This window comes from Phyllostomus discolor, chromosome 13 (assembly GCF_004126475.2).
Source record: "Phyllostomus discolor isolate MPI-MPIP mPhyDis1 chromosome 13, mPhyDis1.pri.v3, whole genome shotgun sequence".
NCBI classification, from domain to species: domain Eukaryota; kingdom Metazoa; phylum Chordata; class Mammalia; order Chiroptera; family Phyllostomidae; genus Phyllostomus; species Phyllostomus discolor.
This window is the reverse complement of record NC_040915.2, coordinates 58273073-58300176: the sequence shown is the minus strand read 5'-3', so window position 1 is coordinate 58300176 and position 27104 is coordinate 58273073. Positions and strand designations below refer to the sequence as shown.

The 27104-nt window shown below is 51.4% G+C and overlaps 1 protein-coding gene across 14 annotated transcripts in view; it reads right to left on the bottom strand.

Moving 5' to 3' along the window:
• Window positions 1-1075: 1075 nt before the first annotated feature.
• Window positions 1076-27104, bottom strand: part of DEPDC5 (DEP domain containing 5, GATOR1 subcomplex subunit) — a 92703-nt gene continuing 66674 nt past the window's right edge. For 8 of the 14 annotated variants that reach the window (XM_028527493.1, XM_036013686.1, XM_028527495.2 and 5 more), the window contains 11 exons: window positions 26257-26322; window positions 22807-22961; window positions 20256-20333; window positions 19609-19741; window positions 18051-18159; window positions 16578-16802; window positions 9748-9917; window positions 7528-7699; window positions 4955-5015; window positions 2010-2092; window positions 1076-1841 (listed from right to left, as the gene is read on the bottom strand). In XM_028527493.1, the coding sequence (XP_028383294.1) occupies window positions 1549-1841; window positions 2010-2092; window positions 4955-5015; window positions 7528-7699; window positions 9748-9917; window positions 16578-16802; window positions 18051-18159; window positions 19609-19741; window positions 20256-20333; window positions 22807-22961; window positions 26257-26322 (1545 nt within the window). In that variant the 3' untranslated portion in view covers window positions 1076-1548. The remainder of the gene's footprint in view (window positions 1842-2009; window positions 2093-4954; window positions 5016-7527; window positions 7700-9747; window positions 9918-16577; window positions 16803-18050; window positions 18160-19608; window positions 19742-20255; window positions 20334-22806; window positions 22962-26256; window positions 26323-27104) is intronic. The other 6 variants (XM_028527497.2, XM_028527496.1, XM_028527498.2 and 3 more) reach the window with 1 other exon arrangement.

Here is a 27104-nt window from a genome sequence, read left to right as displayed (position 1 = left end):
ACATTCGGAACAAACAGATGAACACAGCAGGCACGCTGCTGCCATGCTCGAGTGTCAGCGTGCCGAGTGCTGCGGGAGGAGAACGGGGGCTGTGGGAAGATGTCACAGGGCATCCCACTGTGCTGCTCTGGAGAGGTGACGGGAGCTGATGGATGACGACCGGGACTTAGCGGGTGTGGGGGAGGAGGAGTGCTCGAGGCAAGTGGAACAGCGTGCGCAAGGCATGGTGCTGCGGTGTGGTGCTGAGCCGCTAAAGAGCTTGTCATGTTCCAGGCGGCTGCAGAAACTGCCTGGGACAGATTGTGCGGGACTTTTTGTGTCTAAGGCTTTTGAAGTTTAAGCCACCAAAGAGGTCTAGCTAGGTGGCGGGCACCATTTGAGTGGCTTCTCAAAAAGATGCCCACTGCCAAGCGGAGAATGGCCTGGAGAGCAAGCAGAGTGGAGTTAGGAGGTCCTCCCAGCCGTGCGAGAGGAGGCTGAGGGCCAAAGAGGTCCGGGCTGAGAACGGAAGCAGAAGGCCTGGGAAGAAGTGGATGGGTTTGCAAGCTGTTGATGAGCTCAGTCATCAGGGCTTGTGACTAACTCCACGTGGAGAGACGGAGGGGGAAGGAGAGTCTGTAACTGTCAGGTGGCAGCCCCCCTGCAGCACCGCCTCACCTGCAGCAGGCTAGGCCAGGCACTGAGGTTCAGGCATCGTGCTGAGTCTCATCCTGTTAAGCAGGGGGAGCTACACCTTGGTTAGAGCAAAGAGTGGCTTTGCTTTGATTTCTTTTCAGAATGTCACGAGGTCTGCGTGCCACAGCTGAGCTTGCCCACTTAGCAAGATGCACCTCCAACAGCAGAGAGGCCTGCAGTTTCCTGGTACTGTCCGTCTGCTCTCCAGGCCTGACCCAGACTTTCCTTGCTCCGGCCCATGGCCTGTGAACACAGCCCTTTCACCAGACCCTCCAAAACAGCGAATTCTAAAGTCCTCCTCACCATCTGTGGCTGCCTCACTGGCCACTACAGCCCCGGAGACAGGGGACGTCTGTCCAGCCGAGGATGAGACTGCTGCTGCCAGAAACCACACTGGGGACAGAGATGCCACACATGGCACTTTATTCCAGCTTCCGATATGTACAGGTATATACAGTTGGTGTGAGCCTATGGTACATTATTTCACAACATTATCTTACATCCTGTGCACACTTCTGAGTGGGAAGTGGCAGATTCTGCTCCGAACAGCCCACGGACGGTGGAAGAAAGGGACACTCGAAGGAGCCACCCCCTCTCGGAGGACATCCATGGGGGCTGCCTGTCCCCTTCCCCAGTACTGAAGCCCTCCCACGGGCCATCTGGGCCTCCCACCTGCTCTGGGCTCTAGCTGCTTCCAAAATCTTCCTCCTTGAGTGGAAGAAAGAACACTGGTGGGGGGAGCAGCAGCAGCAGGGCCCCCACTCACTGACAGTGACAAACTGCTGTCGGAGGCCCAGGGCCCGACCGAGCCTGTTCAGTATCAATGGCAAGACGGGGCTCCTCCCCGTCCTCTGACTCCCGCACAGTCCGGTCTCACGGGGCGCTGGCGTGCATCTTCTCCAGGCAATTCGTCCAGAACGTGACCAGCCGGTTGTCCCGGTTGAGGCAGAAGTCCGTGAAGTCCTTCAGCAGCCTGTCGGCAAACTTCTCATCCCCCGTGGCGCTGGAGCGCCACGTCTTGGTCAGCATGGTGTTGTAGGCCCAGTTGTAGCCGATCCGCTCCTCGCAGAACATGTTCTGGTTGGCGGAGCTGGTAGAGTTCCGCCGCCGGCGTGGCTGGCCGGAGAACTTGCGCTTGGAGTAGGGCAGCTGCAGGAACACTGTCCCTGAAGAGGAAAGGGGGGGACTGTCGCAGCTGCCAGGAGGGCGCCCAGGGTTGGCTGGGCCGGCTCTGCAGCCGCAGGCAGGGTGTGAGGGATCAGACCCTGTGCATGGGGCCAGGCCCCTCCTGCCACAGGGACCCACCCCCACACCGTCTGCTGGGAGCACCTCACCTGTGACGTGGATGTACTGAGGCTTGTTCTCAGCCGGGAAGTTAAAAGCAGATGCAGAATATTTATCTTGCACAAACCCAAACCTACGGGAAAGACAGGAAGACACACTGATTAGGGCCCCTAATGGGACAAGGGGGGAAACTGTGGCTAACGGGACTTTGACAGCCTGGGCTAACGGGGTTTGGAAAGATCTCATCCAAGATGCAACACTCTGGCTGCTTACTGTGTCCTCACTACAAACCAACCTCCATTTCAGTGGCTCACCGACCTCCTCCAGCCCAGGCTCCTTCCATCGCCGGGGTGGTTGAAAGCCCTCTCACCTGCCGCTCTTTCTCATCCAGCCTTCATCTCTGCCCAGCCACGCCCAGCCCCGCACACCCCCAGCAGTGCCCCAGACGTTCCCACTCTGCCCACCCACACACTGGAGACCGTCAGGGCCTCCAGAGGACGCTCCTGATCTTTCTTCACCTCAGCCACCTCTCACCTTTTCCTCAACATCTCCCACACCGAGCACATGGTAGGTTCTCAATGAAGGCTCTGAAGTGAAATGAAGTATCTTAACAGCAGCAATTCTTTTCTTAAAAGCGAGGCACACCAATCTGGGGCTCTCCGCTTTGCTGCGTTCTGGAAACGGGCAGGAGGGGCCATTTTTCATCTATGGCTGTTCTATTCTACTTCTCATCTACAGCTTGTTCTATTCCTGGTCCTTCTATTTCCAGAGAGCCCATTTATCACAGCCATACCTGCTCGGTGCCACAAAGGACATGTTAATAGATGTGGCCCCTGCCCGCGTCTGAGGGGCTTACGTAATGAAGGCAGGGATGAGGGCAGAACTAAAGGTGGTAAAACGCCCCTCTCCCCGCCTCCCCTCCCCAAGCCAGTCCTCAGGGAGGGGCTGTGCTGCGGCCTCTGCATACGCTGCCGGCTTCACGCTGGCATTGGGTGACTAGGTACTGAAGACACACATGGAGTCAGGGGCGTGAATCGGAGGGACAGGCTGACACGAGCCGCAGGCTCCATCATCTCCAGGAGCTGGTTCTGCCATGTGGAGGAATGGCCCTGGGTTTTGCTTTCCCTCCTTTCCACTTTCAGTCAAGGCCATCTCTTTACTCGGCAAGGGTCAGCCGAACCAGATTCTTGCCTCATCTCTGCCTGAAGCCACCTGGAAGAACCTTCCATTTTAAAAAGGCAATTTAGCCACACGGTCCTCAGCCCCTGGACAGGGGCATGCACTAATTTCATGCCAACCGCCCAAAAGATGAAGGAGGAGCTGGGGACCTGGACACTTTTCCAGTTCTTTCTGAGATGGACTTTTTTCGGTGAGATAATGTTTCATTTCAGAGCCACATTCCCACCTAGAGTTCCATTATGTGCAAAAAGCTACACGTTGAACAACTCTTCTGGGCCAGGCACTTTGTTAGGCCTCGTGGAAGAAAACAAAAATGAGAGAAATGCATGTGCTCGCCTGCCAGGGGCCCCCTAAGTCAGTGTGATAGGTGGACAGAGTGTATTGGGAAAAATAGAAGGAGGGATTCAGAGTGGAGGGACCTGGTGAATGAAGCAAGACTGACAGGTGTGGAGGAGATGGGGCCAGAGTCTGGATGGGGAAAGAGGAGGCTCAGGGGGAGGGACCCACAGCAGGGTCCAGAGTAGTGATATGCGGGGACTGGGCAGCGTGCACAGGAGGACACTGAAGGCTGGAAACACAGGCCGAGGAGGAAAGGGCAGTAGTTTAAAGACGACACCACTGGGGTTTGGACTAAGGTGAATCAGGAGGATGCTGTGAAGAACACAGCAGATGTGACAAATAAAGGCCACGTCCCAAGTGATCTCTAGCCAGCAATGAGCAGTGACTGCTGATGACATACGAGATGAGCAGTGTCGGGCCTCGGACTCAACTTGTCAGCTGACTAGAGTCTTCCTGGTCGGAATGTCAGCCTACTGAGCGCTTCCCAGGGTCCAGGAAGATCAGAGGACACCCCCCCCCCCAACACACACCCTGTGAGGCGTGAGATGGAGGCGGAGCAGCTCCAGGGCTTGTTTGAGGTTCCTCAGCCAGATGCTGGGGGAGGCAGAGGCAAACCAGGCCCACCTGCCTCCCACGGCAGCGCCCTTTCTGCCAACCAAGCTTCCCCAAAAGGCACCCCCTCCCACTGGCAGGAGGAAACTCGCCACCCTGGCGTTCATTGCACAGCTTTTGCTGAGCTTCAGAACTAGGTCTATGGCACAGAGGTCAGGGTGAGGCCCAAGGTGGCGGCCACCTTGGGGAGGGTGAGAATGAAGAATCTGGACTTCAGCCTGTGGCCATGGAAGGGTGTGGGCAGAGTGGGAGTGGTCACAGCTAACAGTGCTGGAGTGAGGAGACAACCTGACACAGAAGGGGGCTGCAGCGGGAGGATCTGAAGCAGGAAGAGCAGGCTTTGCTCACACCATGATCAACAAGAGGCAGCAGCTGGACACTGAGTTAGTGATGTCCTCGAGACAAAACTGAACTGGCCTTAGGGGTGGACAGGGAAGCCCGGGAAAGGCTTTCCCTAGCATACACATTAAATACCTGTGGGCTTATCTACTGCTTTTTAACCACTGATTGTCTTTTCAACATGTGTCCAGAGGCTCTTGACAAATTTCAGTTTTCCCTCTCCTGTCATTTCTCAGATAGCTTATCTCACAGTCTTGTTGGAGGCTAAGAAGGAAGGAGCGCTCTGCCCTCCCCTCAGCTGGACGGAGACAGAGATGAGGTCTGAGAAACCACGGCCACAGGAACAGAGAGGTAGTGCTTATCTCTGACACCGAGGCCAGGTCCATCGGAGATAAGCAGTGAATCTGTCGTTGGTAAACCAGATCCGCTTCCCCAGGAGTGAAACAAACTGGGTTTTGCTGTGGTGACCGCTGTTCAAGACAAACGCGAACACCTTCCCACTGTCCTCTCTTGCTAAGGAACAAACCTGTGCGCGATGGCTTCCTGGAAGAGGTGCATTCGATCCCAGTATGTTTCCGGTTCAAAGCCTGAAGGGGAGAAGAAGAATAAATGCTGAGTTGTAATCCCAAGGTTTGTAATTCTCCTGGGGCCTGGCCTTCTCTGCTCTTGGCAATTCCTCTCCCTTGGCCGTAGGCTCTGCTTTCCACACCACCTGCTTCCAGAGAGACCAGCCTTTCCCCCGAGGAGGGACATCCTAGAGAAAGTGGCAGCCATACATCCTCACCATCCCTTCCCAAAGCTCTATCAAAACCTGGAAAGGGGATGAATATGAGTCTCCAGAAGTCAGTATGAGCTGCCAGAATTTGATGCAAGACTCATTCTAATGCTCTCCTATGCCCAAAGGAGCATGACAATGAAGTACACACAGAAGTAAGCTTTCAATGCATGTTATTAAGGACAAAAAATAAAAGATTAAAAAAATTGCTGATCTTCCATTTCCCTATTAAGAAAGGCAATATTATAAGCTCCATGTTAGGGGTGGGGAAATTTAAGCAAATAAATATAAAAATGATTTGGAAAAGCAATTGGCTGGGGAGGAGAGGGAACACCCCTCCCCCCTACCCCACATCGTCCACTTCATTGCTCCAGCCTCGCTCCCTCTGTTCCCACTTGGGGGCTGCTATGAGGACCAAGAACGGGAGGTGGGAGGGTGGGGCAGCCTGTCACCCAGCAACAGGCCACAGGCAAGGGCTGCCCCGGGACCCATGTGCTGAGAGAGCTGGAGCAGTGGCTGCGCGAGATGTCCCCAAGGCCACAGGTGCCTGTGGTGGCCTTGTTACTCCTCCCACACTTGAAATCCTCTATCTAAGACAGATCTGAGAATTCTAGGCAATTAAAGAGCAAAGGAGAAGAAAGACTTTGGCTTTAATAGGAAAACACATACACACACAGCAGGTTCTTGTCAGATTTTTAAGGTTTTGCATTCACTGTTAACGGAAGGGGTGACAACAGGAAGAGAAGCAGCACAGAAGCAAGAAAATCAATTTTCAGATTCAAGTCCTCATTCCTTCAAGCCAGGACTCCTTTCGTTCAACTGTAACCATGGCAACCAACAGAGGATGCTGGTCTTGAAGACCAGGTTATAACTGGCAGGGAAAACCATCAGCTGACAGAAAAATGTTCTGTAACATCAGACCCTCGAGCCATCCGGTGCTGTTACCGTAACAATGAAAAACCCCAGAAGAGGCTCTGATGGCGTGGCGAACGATCTGTCTGTCCCCTCAACATGGTAAAATCAGCACTATGAGGCGGTGCCTGGCTTAAAGTCGTCAGATACAAACATAATCATCTGGCATTTCAGAGCTCCAAGAATGGTCCTGTCTCAGCTGCACACAAGAATGTGAGAGAATGTGAGCATGTGTGAGTGTGGAGAGTGCTTTGTAAGCTCTGAGGATCACTGGGGGACTCACCTGGAGCCCCTGCTGTCCCTTAAAACACTGCTGCCCGTACCAAAACATCTTCCGAGGTGCAAACAAAGAATGTACCCATGGGCCTTTGGAACAAACGTTGTTTGGACCCTGGGGGCACCTGCCACAGGAAAAGCCCAGGGACACCTAGCTTGGCCTCCCAGCCCTGGCGAGACCTCCCACCCTCCAGGCCGGTCCTCTTACAAGGGCACAGGAAGAAAGCACCTCTCTTACATCCAAAGCTTTTTGTTCACATTGTTAATTTTGATGCCTGAGAAACAAAAGGGGCTCCTAAGGTATTAGCAGCAACTCTAGCTTTCCAAGTTTAAAAAGTTCATCTGTGAGTCCATGGAAAGCTCTGGAGGAGCTACTTTAATGCCTATCGCAATGAGCCCTTGGTGATAAGAAGTTCTGTGCTGTGTGAGGAAGGATGCACGCTTCCCTCTGTCCTACACCTGCCCTCAGGGTTCTGGTGGGTTGGGGTGCGGCAGCAGGGCAGGGCCAGCCCCTGCGCTGTCCCATTCAGCCCGACCACCCTCTTCCAGGGAAGGACTCCCTCTGGCTCCTGCTGTCCTCCCGGGAGCCTGCTTCTGCTCTGTCTTCCTCGAGAGGCAGGGCTGAAGCCGCATGCAGTGTTCCAGGTGCTGACACACCACAGCTCTGCACAACAGGGCACCACCTCCTGTTCTGCTTTCAGTGCCTCCCTTTTTTAGACTTTTGCATGGAACAGCAGATTCAAGCCTCCTGTGAGGTTCAAATTCCTGCAGCCCAAACCGGCGAGGCCGGAGCATAGAAAGGACAGTGCGGAGAGAACACCAGGGCTACCCGTGACTGACAGGGTATCGCTCCCTCTCCCACCCGCCGTTCTGCGCCAGGGCTTTCGAGGACCTTCCCGAGTTGCAAAGCAGCTCTAGCCACCCTCATTTGAGCTACAAGGAATGTGAGGCTCAGAGACATTAAGTGACTTGTCCAGCCACTAGGTGAAGAAATGAAACCCAGATCCCTTCGGCCCCTTGCCCAAAGGCTCCCTCTGTGCGACAGCCTGTGTGGACTAGACACCGAGAGGGATCCTTGGGGGAAAAAGGAGGTCTTGCTCATGGAGACGGAACCCCCAGAGGGGAGCATCTCTTACTGTCGAACAGGTGCTCGCTGCCTTCCTTGAGCAGACAGCTGATGTTGAGCGGGATGAAGAGCTGGGCTCGAAGCGGGTCACCATAGAGGTAACTGGGCAGCGCAAAGGGACCCTCCAAAACTGGGACCAGCAGAAAGCCACAGGAGGTGGCTTTTCGATGCCAACCTTGGACCTGGAGGAAAGCACAAAAACAAACACTATCATCCCCAGCTTTGTACGGACAAGAGAAAAGGACCGCTCAAGGAGCAACACGGCCAAGGTGGCGTCATGCACACGGGTTGGTCCGTTCACTACTGAGGGGTGCTGGCTCCCAGCCAGTGCGTTTCCGGGCAGGAACATGCCCCGTCTAACCTCCTGTCAAATACTCGAACGTGTGAGTTAAGCACACAGTTCCTTTTCACAGCCCAAGCTTCTGCAGTATCAGTGTTTTTCTTGGAAGGAAGAGACTGGATGGAGCTATTTCTTGCCCCCTAAAAACCCTTCTCATTCCACAGGCTGTTGGAGGAAGGCCACAGGATATAGGTTAAGTCCTTCTAATTTTGTCCTTTATCAAAAATTTACCAAGCCCAAGGTACCCAGTAGGAAAACAAGCACTCAAGCAGGCTGAGTGGGTGCGAGATGACTGGTGGCCTCCGGCCAAACGCGAGGAGCCCTGACCTGGCGGAATGAGAGCCACCCTCTGGCAGACGCCGAGAGCTGTCCTTCTGGAGGCTGACCAAGAGCCTAAGCTACTGGGGCGCAAAGGAAAACCTTCCTATTTATACCTTCTTAGGAAACAGTGGCCGTGTTCTTGGTCTTAAGATACTTTTTTAACTATAAAATTTGTGTGTGTGTGTATGCACACATGCACACATTTTTTTTAAAGCTATGCATATGGCCTCTAGCATTCAGATGAGAGTTATGTCAAATCCTACTTCAAAAACCTACAGTTTGGGCCATACCTTGATTTAGACAAGTGTAATTCCATTAAAAACTGAAGGGGACTGCGCTTAGTTTTCTAGGAACACTCCTAACAACAACACAAACACCAAGCTCACTGTTCGACCAAGATCATTTCTAGGGCTTAGCCGATGACCTTTTCATTTTATGTACTGTTTAGCCACATGAAATATGATTTATAACAATGTTGGACATTGCCTTAAAATAATAATTAACATACACTATGAGCCTTATAAAAACTTTAAATAATGATAAAAGGATCAGCACCTTTCAGTAGGTTTTATGTGAATTGATTGTGAAGAGTGTATTTTTAAAAGATAGTTGCTAAATCCCTCCGACGATCTGTCTGGTCCTCTGACCAAATAGTAACTATATGTGTGTGAAAGTTAAGGCTGTGCTGGTTTGAGACAGGACCATCTGGTAGGGCTCCCAAGGAAAAGGCTTAGCCTGCTGAGTGAGAAGGGTTAATCTTGCCTGGAGGGAGTGGTCATTCCAGCATCAACCAGCCGGGGAAGAGCTGGTGGCCCTTACCAGCTGAGCAGGATGCGGAGCTGGGCATCTTTTTAAATTTGGACCTTGGAAAAAATAATAAAGATTAAAAAAAATAAAAGTAAATAAATAAATTCAGACCTTAAGAATGTTCCCCAGCCCTGGACAGTGTGGCTCAGTTTGTTGGGTGCCATTCCACAAAGCGAAAGGCCACTGGTTAGGTTCCCGGTCGGGGCACATGCTTGGGTTGTGGGTTCGGTCCCCAGTCAGGACATGGACTAGAGCCAACCAATCAATATTTTTCTCCCTCTCTTTCTCCATCCCTTCCCCTCTCTCTAGAGTCAATAAGCATGTCCTTGGGTGAGGGAAAAAAATGTTCCCCTAATAAGAGTCTCTCCATTAAAAGGGTGAATGCTCCCCCTCCCTGAGGACATATGGCAAGATTTGGAGACATTCTGGGCTGTCACAAGGCTGGTGTGCTCCTGGTATTTAGTGGGTAGAGGCCAGGGATGTTGCTCAGCCTCTTACAATGTGCAAGACAGCCCCCACCGTGGAGTTATATGGTCCTAGAGGTCAAGTGCCAAGGTTCAGAAATTCTGATCTACACCCTTTCGGATTGCTTGAGCTTTTTACTACACTTAAATTTTTTAAAAGAGGCTATTTCAATAATCCAGGCAAAAGATACTCGGAGCATGAGCTAAAAAAAAAATGACACAAACTGTTACTAAGCAACCACTGTGCCCCTCTGCAAGGCGAGCCGAGGCCCCACCCCCGACGAGAGGAGGCTCTCACCATCTCGAAGAGGACCGCAGCGGTCACCGCCATCCAGTGGAGCTTGATCTCAAAGGCCGCATTCAGGGAGAAGTTGCCATGGTAATAACAGCTGCACCACTCCAGCCGGTCTGTTCGGTTGTTCACATCCACATCCAGCGTCACGGTCCTCTGCTCCGGAACAGTGGCAGCTGTGTGGGCACACGGGCGGGGCCCCGAGAGAGAAGGAAAAGGAGGAGTGAGATGAGGAGGAAGAACAAACACCTGGATATGAACCTGCAGAATCACCTGATAGAAAATCCCAGGTTCTAGAAGCTTCCTGGAAATCATCAAGTCCAGGTGCAGGCAAACTTCTTCTGTAAGGGTCCAGATAACAAATATTTTTTGCAGGCTATGTGGTCTCTGTTTCAATCGCTCAACTCTGCCATTGTAGTGCAAAAGCAGTCACAAACGTTACGTAACAGCTTGCCTGTGTCCCAATAAGACTTTATTTACAAAAACAGATAGATTTTAAGGGTAGTGAAACCACTCTGTATGATACTATAATGGTGGCTACATGTCATTGAACATTTGTCAAAACCCACAGAGTGTACAACACCTAGAGTGAACCACAGACCTTGGGTGATAATGTCAGTGTAGGTTTATCGATTATAATGGATGTCCCCCTCTGGGTGAGGGATGCTGACAGTGGAGGAGGCTACGCGTCTGTTGGGGCAGGGGGTATATGGAAAGCCTACTTTCTGCTCAATTTTGCAGCCAACCTAGGAGTGCTGTAAAAATAAAATTTATTACAACCCAAGTGAATAAACAAACAGATGGTAGGCCAGATTTGGCCCGTGAAGCCAAAGTTTACCTCCCACAATCGAACCCAACCCCTTCATTTATAGATGAGGAAACAGCAGCCAAAGGGGGAACCTGTCTTGGTCAAGATCATAGAGTCAGGACCTCAGCCAGTGAACCCCTGACCTTCCGATTCCAGGGACCCATAAAAGGACACAATTGGACCAGCAACCCAGACCACAGTCCGGGGGAAGTCTTCCTTTTCTGGTCTCAGCCCAGGGAGACAACGGCTCTATCATCTTTCCTCAGAAATGAAACCTCATGAGGAAGCCTAATGCCCTGTTCTATCAACCTGGGTTGTTCACAAATTCCAGGTCAGTATCGCACTAGCTCATCCCAGCTGGGACTCCTGCTCAGAGAGCCTACGCAACCAGGAGAGGGGTATTTTTAGAGATGGGTCAGATGATCGAGGTCCTAACCAGAGTAAGGGCCTGAAACAGGCTCAGAAGTAAAGACAAGATCAGGGCTCTGCCTGACCGGGCACTGCCGGACCTCGGGTTTCTACAAACTGTTCCCGGCCCCTCATTCTTCCCTGCCCTGAGTCCAACAGTCTCTCTTTGCCTGGAGGAGTCAGCTTAGCTCTGTGTTCTGCAGGCAGAAGCCCTGAGTGGCTTTTATCACGAACAAGGGTAAAACAGCTCCCGAGTCAGCAGTTCCAGTGAACTGTTACGGGGAGAGAGGAGAGCTACAGCTGGGGCACTGAGTGGCAGCCAGGCAGAAGACACCCAGCTGCCTGCTTCTCTCAAAACCAGAACATGCAAAATGCAAAATGTTCTTGATCGGCAGTAAGAACTAAGCTGGGCTCTTTACCAACCATGTGCCCCTGAGAACATCGCCTCACCTCTCCTGAGTTTTAGTTCCTCACCTGCTCACTGAGAGGGTACCTGCCCAGCTGCTTCACAGAGAGGGGGTAAGGATCGATGAAACGTGGATGCGAGTCACGGACCCCCCCTCTTGCCTTCTCCTGAAGCCACCCCTACTTGTAACTCTCCTCCTTTCCTCCTGTTTCTCCTATTCCTTCCTCCGAGATTAAGCCACAAGTTCACCGATGCTCAGTCTGAGGCCTGTCTATGACTCCCACGGACAATGCTTAGCTGCCTATGATACTTAAGGCTAAATCATTTGGTGGCTCTCAGGCTAAAAGTTTCATTTAAAATGGTGTCTGTGTCTGCCTTGTGTTCCTGATTCATGACACAGCCAGAGTAACCATTTACTCAACCCAGATCAAAGGAAGAAAGCTTTGCGCTCTGGTCTGGGACACTGTGTCTTCCTTTGCAGGTAAAAAGCCTCTGGTCACAAAAGAAAGGCCACTCAAAACACCAGCAGTGGCCTCACACATCTCTTCCGCCCGGCATGTCAAGGTCAGAACAGGCTGGTCTGAGAAAGCCCAAGAAAGTGCACTGCTCAGCCAAGTGCTTAAGATACCACTCGCTTCCTGCTCAGGAGCCAGATTGGATGGTACAGTTGCTGCCAGCAGCTTCTGATGTTGACGAAAGTGTAAGCCCAGCCGAGTCGCAGCTTTCCGTGAGTTCTCGGAATCACGCCTTGAGTTCCACGAGAACCGACTTATTCACCTTGAGACAGGGAGGTATGGCAAGTCCGATTAATACATGCAAGCCCAGAGGAACAGCTGGCTGAGTCACAGTGAGGGGGCTATTCGTGAGCCAGGAAGGGGGTCAGGGTCCCTATAGGAGAAATCACGAAATCAGAGAGGGGACTGAAGCTCAGCGTAACAACCAGAGCCGCCCAGTGATGGAACAAGTGGTCTCAGGAGTGAGTGCCGCGTTGGCAGGCATTTTCAAAGAGCAGCTGGCTCCTCACTTATCAGGAGTGTATGGAAAATGTTCAAGCATCAGCGTTTGGGCGGTGGTACTCTAGAGCCCTCTCTGACCCTGAGATCCAGTGTGCTGTCAAGAAAGGGCTAAGAAGCCTGGGTGGCTCGGTTGGTTGAGAGTCATCCCACACACCAAAAGTTTTCAGGTTCGATACCCGGTCGGGGCACATATAGAGGCAACTGATTGATGTTTCTCTCTCACATTAATGTTTTTCTCTCTCCCTTCCTCTCTCTCTAAAGTCAATAAATATATCCTCAGGTGAGGATTTAAAAAGGGGGTGTCAATTTTGGATCTATATTGAAGGCAGATAGAAGAAAAACAGAATGTGCTCATTAACTGGATGTAGGCTAGGAGAGCAAGAGAATGTGACACGCACTGAGTTTTCTGACCTAAGTGGCTGTAGAAGGACAAGGGACAACTAAGGGAGAAGCATGTGTGTGGAGGGAGGGCAGACAGCAGGAGCTCCGTTTAAGCACTTTACATTCAGTCTTTTGAGTGGATGGATGCGTCTCTAACCGGAGGGAGTGATCTGGGATAGAGACAGACCTAGGCGTAATAAAGGCCAGCAGACTGGATGAGAAGCTGTGGGGTCCCAGGCAGAGGGCCGGGGCTACAGTGTTCTAAGATCAGGGAGCTGAGGAGAAACCAGTAAAGGAGACTGGTAAGACAGGGGGAGAAAGCCCGAGAGTCCTAGAGCCAAGTAGAAGGAGCAGTTACAGGAGGAGTCAGGGTATGTGACAAATGCTGCTGACAGGGCGAGGAGGCCCAGGACTGGGACTGAGCAACATAGAAGGCGCTGGTAATCGTGGGAACCGCTGCTCCAGCAGAGGGTATGGCCAGAAAGCTGATCTGAGCTGTTCTGCTTCGGTTTTGTCTTGCTTTGCTGTCACCCACAGGAAGAGGTGCGTGAGTGCCTGTAGACTGGTGAGGACACCCTGGGAGAGAAGGAGAGTCCGGGGGGGTGGCAATGACTTTGGAGTACAGCCCCGAGTGCTGCGGAAGTGAGGCCTTGTGCACAAGTGGCGATGCTGGCCGTAGAGAGGAGCAGGGGTGGCTCATCCACGGTGGGGACAGACCTGGCTACGGGGAGGGCAGAGGGCAGGGGGGATCTGGAGTTACTTCCGAATGCTGCAGTCTCCTCAGTGACACGGAGGGGCCGAGGGTGGGGAAGGGCAGCGCAGGCGAGAGGTCGGATGGCTCTGGGCTGTCTAAAGAGGGGAGTGAGGCCGGGGGTGGGTGGGGAAACTGGCTAGGTGGTCGTAGGTGCCGCTGAGGTGGGAGCTGCTGGAGCTGGGACTGGAGGAAGCACGCTGGAAAGACCAGGGGGAGGAACAGAGAGGGGAACAAAAGCTATGTTTTGTGAAGACAGCTATGGTTTTGTAGCAAGGGGCCGGGATCTGAGCGGCCTTCATCACTCAGGGCGGCCGCCCCACCTGGACCTGGACCATCACACAAACCATCTGGAGTCCTGACAGGCTTTGACTTTTGTCTTCCTGAGGCCGAAAGACACTATGGCTTGGGCTCAGGCTCAAGCACCAGGCAGTCTTGAGAAAAAACTCCAGTTCTAACAATTAATAGAAGCAGAGCCTTGGGCAAATTACCTCACCTCTCTGAGCCTTAGTGTCATGAACTCTAAGACGTAAATCCATAAATCATAGCATCGGTCCCAGGACAAAGGTGAAGAGTAAATGAGGTCACTGTCCGCTTGTGCAGCGGCCGACATGGCAATGTTCTAGGATTACGGCACAAATGGTGACAACACCACAAACGCCCCCTCGGGAAGCACACGAAGAGCCAGGGACAGGACAGAGCAGGGGACAGTGCTTGTCTCTAGGCACCCTCCTCCAGCTCTCTGCATTCCTTCCATACCCCGCTCTGGAGATGCCCACGTTCCCAGCCCAACAGCCACTTAGAGACATTTCTGATTAGCTTCAGGGCCTCTCAGGTTTTGCTGAGCTCTCCGATCCATCTTGGCTCCTTACTGGAATCCTTCGGTTCCCTCCAAAGGCAGCAGCTCTCGACTGGGGGCAATTTTGCAGTCCCCTGGGGCCACTGGGCAATGTCTGGAGACATTTTGTCGCACTGGGTGGTCGTGGGGGGTGCCACTGGCATCTCGTGGGTAGAGGTCTGAGATGCTAGGCATGCTACAATGCACAGGACAGCCCCCACCAGGACAAATGATCCGGCCCAAAACACCTGTAGTGCCGGGTGCAGAAACCCTGCCCTATGGTTGTGCACACTCTGCAGGAGGGGACTCACATTGGAATAAGCACTTTCCTCGAACACTTTAAAGGAAAGGAAGTTTCCTAAGTAATTGTTAGTTACCCCCCTCCTTGACCTAAAGAGCCAAAATCTAACAGATTTGTTTGCAAAAACAGTTTTCTAAAACATATTGGCACTCTTGCTGCCATCGAGCGCCCCTAGTTTCCTGCCCCTACCCCGGGGGGTAAGACTGACCTGTAACCCAGCTCTTAAGGGCCCAGTCACAGCGGACAGCTGCATGGGCGGGCCTGCGGGACTCTCACGCCTGCACTTATTCAGGTTCTTCGGAAATCTTTTCTGCTTCCTTCAGCTCTCTGGTAAATAAAGTATCACCATGCACGACCCAGTATTTATTTAAAGCAACTCATTGTGCCTCTGTCTCCGCAAGTGACCTTGCAGAGCGGGAGGCTGCCTTTTCAACTCTCGCTTCAGCAGGTATCTAAAACCATCTAAGGCTCAGGCTTATCTCCTTGCTCCTTGGAAAAGACGAAAGTTCTTAACTTTTATCTGTCAGGAAAAAGCAGGCTTTGAAACCTAGCTACTAAAAATAAGCTTGATTTAGGGGGGGAAACGGTGCAAAACTTAATTTCTTGACAAGCTTCCCCCCATGTGGCCCAGCACTATAAATAGATGAGGAACGTGGCGCTGATGGGGTCTCAGGTTTGTTATATTTGTCATGGGCTTTCCTGACTCCACCTTTGTTGCTGGACTATTGGCTTTTGTTTTCCACTGGCATCAGGGGACCTGCTGTTTATCTGCTGCTGCTAATGAGCGGCCAGCCCCTTCTGTGGCATAAAGTGCACCAGCTTGCTGCTTGCTCTTTCAGGTGCCCACAGGCCTTTGGTACCAAGCCCTGGTGGTCTGGGTTGCTGGAGGTGAGCATCCCAGGCTAACAGGGAGTATGTAGCCTCTTTGTTCCCAAAGACTTCAAGGAGGTGGAGGGTTAGAAATGCAATAGGGAGGAGAATCTGCTCTTCTCAAAGTTTTGTCCTCTCTACCCGCCTTCATTTCTCACTTATAGTGCTGGGCACGCTGGGGGAGGGTATATAAGGCAAGGTCAAAGCCACATCTGGACTCAAGTGAGGATCTGGAAACTGTGAGGACTCTTAACATTTCCATTCTGCCAGCTAGGTAAGCATTCCAATTAGCCGGGCAGTTATAAACTAACTAGAAGGTGGAATTTCACTGGAGTTTGGTCTATTTAACTTTTGCTTCCTCCCTTCCAGAGGGTTTCTAGGATCTTTCAACCTGACTTTGAGGTAAATCTCATGCTGCCTTGCCTAGAGGACATGTTTTTGGAATATGCTCACATCTCAACCCCACATTCCATCCTTGCCAGTACCATTCGCCATTTCCTGTCTGAGGTCACCACCATCCGATAAGCAGGTGTTCACCCTCCTCTCACGGCTGCAAGAACTGAGGAAAGGAGTCCTCGTTTACATCCCTCGATGGGGTGAGTGCATTTGGGGAGGAAGGGAAGAGGAAGATCCAGGCTCAGCATGAGTGTTTGCAATGGACCACCTCTGAGGTCCCCCCTCTTCTGAGGTCCTAGGATGCTATCGTCTTAGGAAGGCCTTCGACAGGAGTTAAACCACCAGTGAGTACCTGCTCATACCTCCAGAATTCTGAAAGTCCCTTGGAAAAAGTGGGCACGTTGTCTACTCTCTCCTGCTCGTGCAGGTTTCTCACCACGTCCTGATTTGAGAACTGTTTGTTGGGTGGGACAATAATGAACTTGACCCACTCAGAAAATAGAAGCCAGCACAGGAGCCGACAGTGTGACAAACAGAATGGCCAGTTTGAGCCATGGTGACTCCAATCCTGGTCCCCATGGCATCGTTCCCTGGGCTGGCTGCCGCTCTCCCTCAGCCACCCGTCGGCACATCCCCAGGCTGCACCTGGGTCAGCACCTACCTAGAAGCGCAGCTGCCTGGCTCCGTCCTCCAAAGCTGCGGCTGAAGGAGCTGTGCCTGCTCGCGTAGGAAGCTGGCCGGCTGGGCAGCCAGGGCAGGAGGAAGGCAGGAATCTCGGAATGTAGGAGCTCTTCAGCCACAAAGGCCACCTCAAACCACTTGCGCTGGAAGCTGGCGAAGTCGTCCACCGCCGTTGTGTGCCAGGTGGTGGGCTGCTGCATGGGCCCTGGGAAAGCAGAGGGGAGAGAAAGCACCTTCAGCATGAATGCTTATGTTTCTAACTGATGCATGCTATCTCTTAGAGCAACCTGGAAAACAGCACGCTGAGTAAAAGAAGCCAGACACAAAAGGCCACACATGGTATGATGCCACTTATATGAAATGTCTACAATGGGCCAGTCTGTAGAGGCGGACGGCAGATTGGTGGTGGCCAGGGGGTGCGGGAGGAAGAGTCTGGGCTCAGGGCTTCCTATCAGAGCGACGGAACTGGTCAGGAACTAGAGAGAGTGGAGGTTGTATGTCATTGTGAATGTCAAAAGTGCCATTGAACTGTCCGCTTTAAAATGGTTGATTTTATGTTATGTGAACTTGACTTCAGCTGAAATAAGCATTTTAGTCTCAGTTGCAGACCTTTCATTTCACAGTTTATAATGGTAACTGGGATTTCTTCCACTTGAAGGTAAAACAGGTAGGTACTGGTCAGGCTTAGAGTTCGAGGGAAGAGGTGGCAACGGGCATACCAGTGGCTGCCAGGGAAGAAGCCTGCACAGATCCACTTCTGTCCCATCGCTGGATAAGAGGACACAGCGAGCGGGACAGGCTGCTTTATCTGAGGCGGGACTCCTGAAACCCAGAGGCCAGGAAGCCACTCGTCTGCAGGACGGGGGTCGTTTCCAGCCCTGTGTGTTCCAGGGGGGCTAGAGACGCCCGCTGGAACCCTGGCTGCTGCCAGAGCCATGCAAGCCAGCTCCGACCTTGCTGCAGATCGCTCCCCTCTTGGGGATTACTTTTTCTCATTAAAAAAAAAAAACAACTTAAAATATATCTTGGAAAATCTGTCAAGACTTGACAGCCTTCCTGGGGGAAGACAAGCAGTCTGCAGGCCCAGCAAGTAGAAAGTGCTGCTACAGGTTACAGGCGGTTAGGTCATACTCAGAGCCACCTGCACGGGGTGGGGTGAGGGTGGGGTGCTACAATGAAAAACAGCTACCAAAACACGACCTATTGGAATTTCCTCACACTAGGTCCCTTGGCCTCTTCTAAGTTTATCTCCTATCCACTCAGTTCTCACCAAGAAACCCTTGTCACTGCTGTTGTGCTCAGAGCAAACACAAATGCTCAAGGAAGTTGACAGATCCATCAACGTGGAATGCAAAGTGACACAGAAAGCCCAAGAAGCAGCGTCATTTGAACGAGCAGGTCAACAGGCGAAGCCCCAGCCCCTGTGGACAACAGCGTCTGCCCCATCTCTGACCTCGTTCCGGCTCCTTGTCCATGACTATCTTGTAGAAATAGAAGCCGTAGATGAACGTCCGCCAGACTTCACCAGACGCGTGCGTGATGAGCTGCTCTTCCAGCATTTTCTAGAGGGAGAGACATTGGAACTCTGAAATTCCTGCAGAGAGACATCCTAGAGGTGCAGCCTCAGGTATGCGCTGGAGTCAGGAGAATGTCAAGGGCACTGAGGAGACCTTACCCTCCACCCCCACCAGCCATGACTGCTCTACACTAAATGTCATGCCTGGTGCAGATTATGTTATAAAGTACAAATGCATATTATGGTATCATCAAATATTTCAAACATACAGAAAAGTATAAGGAAAACCCAGGCATACCACCATCCGACTTCAACAAATTTAGTATTTTTCTATATTGACTTCAGATCTTGTTATTTAAAAAAAAATCTCTCTGGATTCCCCAATGTCCCAATCCTCTTCCTCTCTCCAGGATTAAATGGTGAGTGTACTGTTATTCTCACACTTGTTTTAAATAATTTTATTATATAGACATATATTGATAAAGAATATGAGGTATTTTCATGGGACTTTAAGTTCTAAATAAAGAGTGTTACAGTATTACCATTTTGTAAACTGGATTGTCATTCACATCAGGCTTCTGACATTTATCCATGTCCCTGTGTGTCCCTCCAGCTCAGTGGCTCTAATGCTGCAGTACCATTGATTTCATGAACAAGGAAATGCAATTCTCCAGGAGATGGGAATAGGAAGTAATCAGGCAAAGGCCATGCACACAGCTTCTGAGACCCTCAAGAAGAGAACTGAAGATGCTTATTCAACTCAGTTACTGTTTTCAAAGTTCAGTGATGACGGCCCAGCTGCTCAGCAAATGGGAGTGATTTCCAGCAGGGGGCCTTGTTGTGGGCAGAATGGTGTGTGCTGGCTCAGCCAACTTGGCCTCTCTCGCCCTCTCCTCTGGAGTTTAATTCCAGGTCTGAACAGTGTAAATAAGTTCGGCAGGCATGCCCCGAGTGCCTACCCTGTGCCAAACAACATGGCAAATGCTGGTGATACGGAAACTCATAGAAAGGGGTGGCCCTGCCCTTAGGGAGCTGGTCGAGGTGGGAGATGAATGAAAAACACACAGAATCTTCTCTCTGTTGCCTTAAACGCTCCCACAGATCAGTACAGGGCGCCAGAAGGTCCCTGAGGCAGAGCCTTAAATCCAGCCTCAAATCCTGAGTGAGCCACGGACAATGGGGGCTTGAGGTCAGAGGGAGGGCATTCCCTGGGAATCTTTCACAGAGACTCCTTCCAGGTTCAAAAGTGCAGACTCCCTCAGAATATTTCAGTTCAGACAATAAATTCTGCCAGATTTTTAAGTCAAGGGATCGTATCTTTCAAAGCAAGACCTGATCTTTCATCAATCCCAGACAGTCTTCACACGTATTAAAAACAGATCCTCGCCCCGACCTGCAGACCTCGTCACTGGGAGGGGTGGCTCCCTCAGAGACAGGCTCTGGTCTCATGGGGGCCTGAGCAGACGGCTCTGTGGCCCGGCCCTTGCCGTCCCACCTGCATGATGTCGATGGCCATCGCCGGCGTCTGGATGCCCTCCACGTTGTTCACCAGCCAGTGCACCACCTCCGCACTGATGAAGCAGCAGGGCGAGAGGCCCTTCTGTTCAGAGAGCAGCTGGACTCCTGTCCTGAGTTCCAACACAGGGGGGCCAGCGAGCCAGATGTGTGTGCGTGCAGTGGCAACAAGCAGAAAGAGATGGCAAAGAAGGGACTTGTGATAAAGCTCTTAACACCTGAAGTGAGGATCCCCATCATGTAATTTCTCTATACTACTTCCAGACCCAGGGAAGTCCCCCTGATGGAACAAAAAATGGTGTAATAGGGGAAAAGGAGAAGGGGAAGGAAAAAGGACCTGACTTTTAGAGAACAGCTGTATTTGTCTGGTTTTATACTAGGTAATTTACATAATTATTCTGGTCAATCCTTTTGTCAAACCTGTGACTTAACCACTATTATCCCATTATACAAACAAGGTAACAGTCTCAGAGATCAGAGAGGTCAAGTGACTTGCCCAAGGTCTCACAGCTAGTGAGCAAACGAAGTCAGGTAGGAATCCACCAAACCACACTGCCCGAGCATCACCCCGGCCTGCGCCTGCGGGATCCCCTGACCCGGCACTTATAAGCTTGCTGAGCCACTCACGAGGGGTGCTTCATAGCTTCCAGGATCTCCGCCAGGGTGGAGGACGATGTCAAGGAGCTTGCCACCAGCTGCTGAGAGCTGTAACACAGAGCGTCTGGTCAGCAAAGTAAGAGGGCACACACACATGGTCAAGAGCACGAATCTTAGAAACTTCTTACAGCGCTGGGAACTTGGACAGTACTGACACTAAAGACGTTCCAGGAAATTCTGGATGGCCCCATCCTGGGGACATCTCCCAGGGGGGTTCTGCTTCCAAAGTGCGCACATTAAGACACATCTACAGAATAGCCATGGGGATGTAAAGTAGCAGGAGAACATATATGCATGACCCACGGACATGCACAGTGGTGTGGGGGCTGCTGAGTGGAAGGGGCACCAAGGGGGGAAACTGGGACAACTGTAATAGCATAATCAATGAAATACCATAAAAAAAAAGAATTCAAAGTAGTTTCATGTCCACACTTGCTTATTCTTAATAGGCACCCCCCCCTTTAATAACCTGCCTCAGGCCCAACCACCTCCAAGGACTGTCCCTGGGCTGCCGGGCTGCCCTGGGTTTGCCCCACAGGCCTTTCCCTCATCGTATCGTTTAATCTCACCAGAGAACGTGAGGGAATGTCTGAGAACTTGGGAGGCACTTCCCAGTACCATAACCTACCAGTTTGCAGGGCCTCTCCCTAGCTTTTCTCAGCCTCAGTTTCCTCATCTGAAAAATGGGGGTCACACTACCCCTGTCTTTCAGGGTTGCTATAAGGTTAGCATGTGTAAAATAGCAAGCACAGGGCTGAAACACACGAAGTCCAAACCAGTAAACATTACCAGGAGCCATAATAATGACAGTATCAACCCTTTGAAACTCAGAAGTTAAAGGAGCCGGTGAAGGTCCAAGACCTGGGAAGCATCAGGGTCCAGACTTGAACCCAGGTCTGGCTGACTCCAGAGCACAGAGCTTTCTGTCACCTGCTGCCTGAGTGCTTTCTCAAGGGTATGATGAAACATGCTTAATACTCAGCAACTGAGCCCAGACCACTGGGCACAGGACACACTTGGCGAACCACCATACCAAACCAGGCCTGCCCAAAAGCTCCCCAGCTCCTGAAAACCTCTTCCTTCCCAGGACCCACCAGAGCATTTCAGAACCTCAGGGTTAAGTCTTTAAAGACCCTGGAAGTGAACTTTCTTCTAGTGCCCGGGTCCCCACTCTAAGGGTCTGGATAGGCTGTCCCGTCCGTGTGGGCACCTCCAGTGGCACAGAACTCAGCTCCTCTAAGGCAGCCCACTTCCCTGTGGCAGCACCAATCGCTAGGAAGCTCTTTATCATGAAATGGAATCTGCTCTAATTTTCAGTCATTGATCTGATTCCTGTCGTTTCTGGTCTCGTCTCCAGCCTAAACACCCCCAGTTCCTCTTTTCTTCCAAAAGCAGAAGAAAGACTGACACCCTACCCTCGTAAGCAATGAGGAAACAGAGAGATGCACCCCCTTCCTATGAACAAGGCAGCCTCTCCAATCTCCTCCATGGCCAGAGCCAGAAAGTCAAGCAGGCTGGATGGGGTTTGAGCCTGGGAAGATGCCAGAGTCTAGAGAAGTCCAGGCCTGTTTGTGCCTCTGAACTGGTCATCACCTCTACTGGCCAGAGTGAATGGGCTGCAGTGCATGAGACATGGGAAAAACCGGCCCTGAACGTGTGACATAAAGGAAACAGAGTGACTAATGACGGTGGCCAGCTAGACAAGCTGCCCCAGAGGCCTTTTTGCTCTCGGGTGGAGCGATGTAAAAGTCAAATTCCTCAGACCACTTAGCCGAGGGCTGCTCAGTCAGGACAGTGAGGCAACAAAATAGACTGGGCAGATTATTATAAAGCAATTATAAAATAAAGGGAAAAAAAAAGAAGTTTCTCAGATTTGTTCACAGCACGAAGAGCTGGGGCACTGCCCTGGCCAAGTAGCTCAGTTGGTTAGAGCATCATCCAGATATACCAGGGTTGCAGGTTCAATCCCCAGTCGGGGCACATACAGGAATTGACCATTAAATGCATAACCAGACGGAACAACAAATTGATGTTTCTCTCTCTACCTCTGTCTTTTTCTAAAAATCAATAAAAAAAAAAAAAAGCAATTAGGCCCAAGTAGCTTCTTTTTCCTTCGGATACTCAGAAATAGGAACAGTGTGGCATTCACTACTCATTCATTCACTATTTGCTCATTTCCTCAAGTGGCATGTACTGACTGTGCGCTGTCACACGCAAGGCCTCCTGCCACGGGTGCCATGCGGAGCAGGACAGACTGGGTCTGGACCCCCTTCCCAAAACCCACCCCGGTGTGGTGACTGACTGTCCTGTGCCTCTGTGGGGGCTTCTCAGCTGTTCTGTGAGGACTTGCAGGGCACAGATCACGAGCCCCAGCAAACAGGTACTGGTAGGAACTGGCTGGCACGGGCTGCCAGTCATCGCTCTCAGCAGAGCCAGTACCCTGGACTCCAAGCCCCCGCAGCCTCTGAGATTAGATGGTCCCCACTGCCTCAGGGACCAGGGTGGCCGTTCCAAATCTCACCTGCTGTCACTGGGGTTTGTGGAGGTGAAGCCCTGTTCCCCCAAGTTTTGGGAGTTCCCGAAGGTCTGGCTGTTGCCTCTGTCCACGGATTGGCCTGTGCTTACCCCCAAACTGGTGCCGTCCAGTACCGGGACGGCTGTCTGGTCCACAGATACCTGTAGGAGATTTCAAAATTAACACCCCCAACACATTCTTTAAGACCATTTACATTTGTGGTCCTTTTCCTTCCTCTCTCGCTCCCAGTCCTCGCTGGTCCCTGGAGCAAGAGCTAAAGGGATCCAGGGGCTGTTCCCAGACGAGGCGTGCTCTCTTCTACCAGAGCAATGGGAATCCCTGTGCTCCACACCACGGCCGACAGGCCCCCATTCACAGCAAATCCCCGGGTCAGAGAAATCGCTCCAGCACCTGACTCAAACCACAAGGTTTACACTAAAGGAAAACTTTCACAGAAAGTAAAAAAGTTGAACTATTCCTTATGGTGAGATTGGGAGGAGGGAGAGAGAACACAATGAGGCGAATGGGTGAGTATTGCAGCAGGCGCCCTCCGCTCACCATGGCTCACCCTTTCCCACCCAGTCCTCCTTCCCAGTGTCCATGGGTGGTACGCTCAGTCTGCCAACTGCCCAGGCTTGGACCTCGGGGGTCTGATAGCTCCCTCCTCCAGCTTCACTCTAAAGAGAGGCCCCGTCCCGAGGCGTCCCCTGTGCCCACTCACGGGCCGGTCCACCACTCTCACCAGGCTCACACTTGCTCCGCCCCCAGAGGGCTCTAGTGGTCTCCTCACTGCTTCCCCTGACGGCAGCCCTCCCCTGAAAACCGTACCTGCGATCCACTCCACTTTCACCTTCTAATCCCATCGCGCCATTACTCTGAAACCTTGCCAGTCTCCCCACGAGTACCAACTCACGGGACACTGAGGGTCCTGCAGAGAAGATCCAACCTATGATCCCACCGTACCGCCCATGACTCCCTCACATGTACATTTCTAGCCAAACCCAACCCCGCATGTTTAATCCTGTCTACATGCCCCGCTACCCTGAGATTCCATTCCCTAAAATCACAGGCTAAAAACCCATCAGTCTCCAGGGCCATTTCAAAGGCGGCTTCCTTAGTAAACTGTCTCCTGCATTGCTCTTCCTCAGCCCCCAAACAGAAGCCATCTTTCCCTCCGCTTTGGACCTCTATGACCCTCTCCTGGGAGCTGCCGGATTTTGGTGTTGTATCGCCTCACTCCCTTTATAGGTCCCAGAGGGCAGCACTATGACCTGCCCACCTGGAAAGGCCCTACCCCACAGCAAATATCTGGGGAGAATGGTAAGCTTCCCAAAGCATTCCTGGAAAACTATGAGGCTCCGAGTCCCTCTTACACGGGACAAGGAGTACTTGGGTACTTCCAAAATGGAGCCTTATACTACCAGATATTTTGTTAGTTAATGTAAAAATTACTCCTTCTAAGACAGAGCATCTCAACCTTGACATTATTGCCTCTCAGGGACAGATACATCTGTTGTGGGGGGCTGTCCTGTGTAGGACACAGAGCAGCATCCCTAGCTTCTACCCACTAGACGCCAGTAACCCCCCTCTTATCCCTTCCCCAACCTCAGGTGGGACGACTGAAAATGTCTCCAGATATTACCAAATGGACCTTGGGAGGAAAATTGCTCGGAATTCTGAAAGAAGCATTTTGCTCTCCTACAGCAGGCTCAATGATTTGAAAAACAAAACAAAACAAACAAAAGGCCACATAGACTCTGCCAGCAGCATAAACACACAAGAAATGCAGCAAGAGACAGCTTGTTGTTACCAATCACCAGCTGCTTCTAAGCAGCAAAACTAAGGAGTGGGCCCTACACTGTAATTTTAAATTAGAGGAAGCCAATGGGGGACTAGACCCAGCTCTATGCTGCCTTCTAGACCCCTTTAATGGGGTTCCCTTTCATCCACTGTACCCTGAGAACTGCCTCACCAGCATAAGCTGAAGGATGTTACTACCAATAGTTACATGATTTCTCCAGTTTTATTTTAGTAGAGATGTGGTTAAGGTGGTATCTTCTTAATCAGAAATTGGCAAACATTTTCTGTAAAGGACCACATAGTAAGTATTTTAGGCTTTGTGGGCCATTGGGCCAGTGGCAACTACTCAACTCTGCATGAAAAAGCACAAAAGTAGCCATAGACAATACAAAGACACCAGCACAACTTTGTCCCAATAAAACTTTATTTATAAAAGCAGAAGGTGGGCCAGATCTGCCCATGTCCTGATCCCTGCTCTACATCACACAATGCCCGTCTTTCAGGAGGTTGCAGAGAAAGGCATTTTGCTCTGATCTTAACACCAGGAAAAGTTATGCTTCTCCCGGGAAATTGGTTTGTCTTTATTCTAAGACCACTCTGAATCCTGCAACAAATGTTTTCCACTTTTCTTTGGCTGAATTTAGCATGAAACTCTAGGTACCTTGTAAGGCCTCACGTTATGTGCTATCGGACTTTTTCCTTTTCCTGAATTTCCCTGAATGTGAAAATCTAGGCCTATTTTTATTCCGGAGGTTGTGCTTACTTCCACAATCCACCTGAAGTAACTCTTGGGAATAAGACCAGCGGAAAACAAGAAGACAAGGATGGCAGGACGACGGAAGGGCTGTCATCTCACACAGGTCTAGAAAGAGCCAAGTGGAGGCAGGTGCTTGTTCTAGAATGCATTTCATCCTGGAAACCTCGTTCAAAGTCTTCCTCACAGAGGATTCCATTTTACCTATGCAGATATGCCCCCTCCCAGGGGGTGGAGTTTAATTGCCCCTCCTCTTTTGAGTGGGCTAGATTTAGCGACTTGCTTCAAAAAACAGAGTGTAAAAAGGGAAACATAACAGCCCCATCGTGGAGACAGCTGTTCAATGCTACATCACCACGTGATGAAGATTGACGTCACCAGTGACGTCGTGCAAGCCTCGTGGACTCCTTGATGGGATGTGGTGAGAGGCGCACTTCACCTCTGAGGTATTCTTTTCAAAAACCCACAACTCCAGTCTAACCACAGGAAAAACATCAGACCGGTCCAGATTTGGAGACATGCTACGGTGTATCTGCTCAGGGTTCCTCACGGCTATCAAGGCCACAAAACACAAGGAAAGACAGAGAAACTGTCACAGACCAGAGGAGACGGGACCACGAAATGCACTGTGGGGCCCTGAATCAGGTCCTGGGACAGAAAACAGACATCCATAGAAAAACCGGTGAAATCGACACTGAGGTGATCGTTTGTTCTCTCACATGACTCTTTTCCATGCCCCTCTGCCTTGGCCACGATCACAGATGGGAATGTGCACCTCTGAGACCAAATTCAATGTCACCTGCCCTTGGAACTCAGCCGCAGCCCAATTCCATCTGTTCAGGGCCGAGCAGAAGGCTCCTGCTGACAGGACAGGCATGCACGGGCTGCAGAGTTGGACTGACCTGCGGGTGGAAGGCAGACGATGCTGTGCGCGGGCTGCGGACAAACTCCGTAAAGAAGGCCCCGTCCTGAAGTCAGAGAAGGAAGCAGTGGCGGCAGCCGGAGCAAGAGCGCGAAGGAACAGAATGTGGACCAGTGGTGAACCATCAGGGGAAGGTGAGGGGTATGAAAGAAAAAAATAAATAAAAACAAGGAGGGAAGGAGAGAAACAAGGGCACATGAGGGAAATGGGGGTTTGAAAGAGAGAGAGCCACCCAGGAAGACAATATCCAAATGCAAAGCATTAGCGGGAACTCACACCTTCTCGAGCAGAAAATCCCACCACGTGGGAGTAAGCACCTGGCTTAGAAGGTGGGTCCAAACTCCCTCCCACATAGCTCTGAACGTCCTTCAGACCTATGCCAAGGGGGAGGGAAAAGGCCAAAGAGCAGCTTGGAGGGGCAACAGGGAAGATGGCGCTTCAGTGGTCACTTCCTGGCCTCCTGCCTGCCTGGGTGAGCAGTAGCCCTCTGGGGGAGTTTCGCAGAGTCTCGAGGTTTTCAGTTCTGTCACTAGACATGGAAGCCAGATGGGAGAAGGGGACTCAACGCAGGAAAAGTCCTTGCCTAATTTTCTGAGCAAGCGGAGGACATAGAGGTAGCAATACCTTCTCCTCCATAGGCTGTGTAACAGAATCACCAAGAAGCTGAGACATACGTAATGTCAGACACCTAATGCACTCGGGGGGAGCTTTCTGAGCTCTCTTCCTCTCCCCAGCCTATTCCATGGGGTTCAAGTTGCCATGTATTTGAAACAAAAATGACACAGAAGACTTTTCCAAAGACTCCTCTTTCCACCTGTCTTAAGGCCA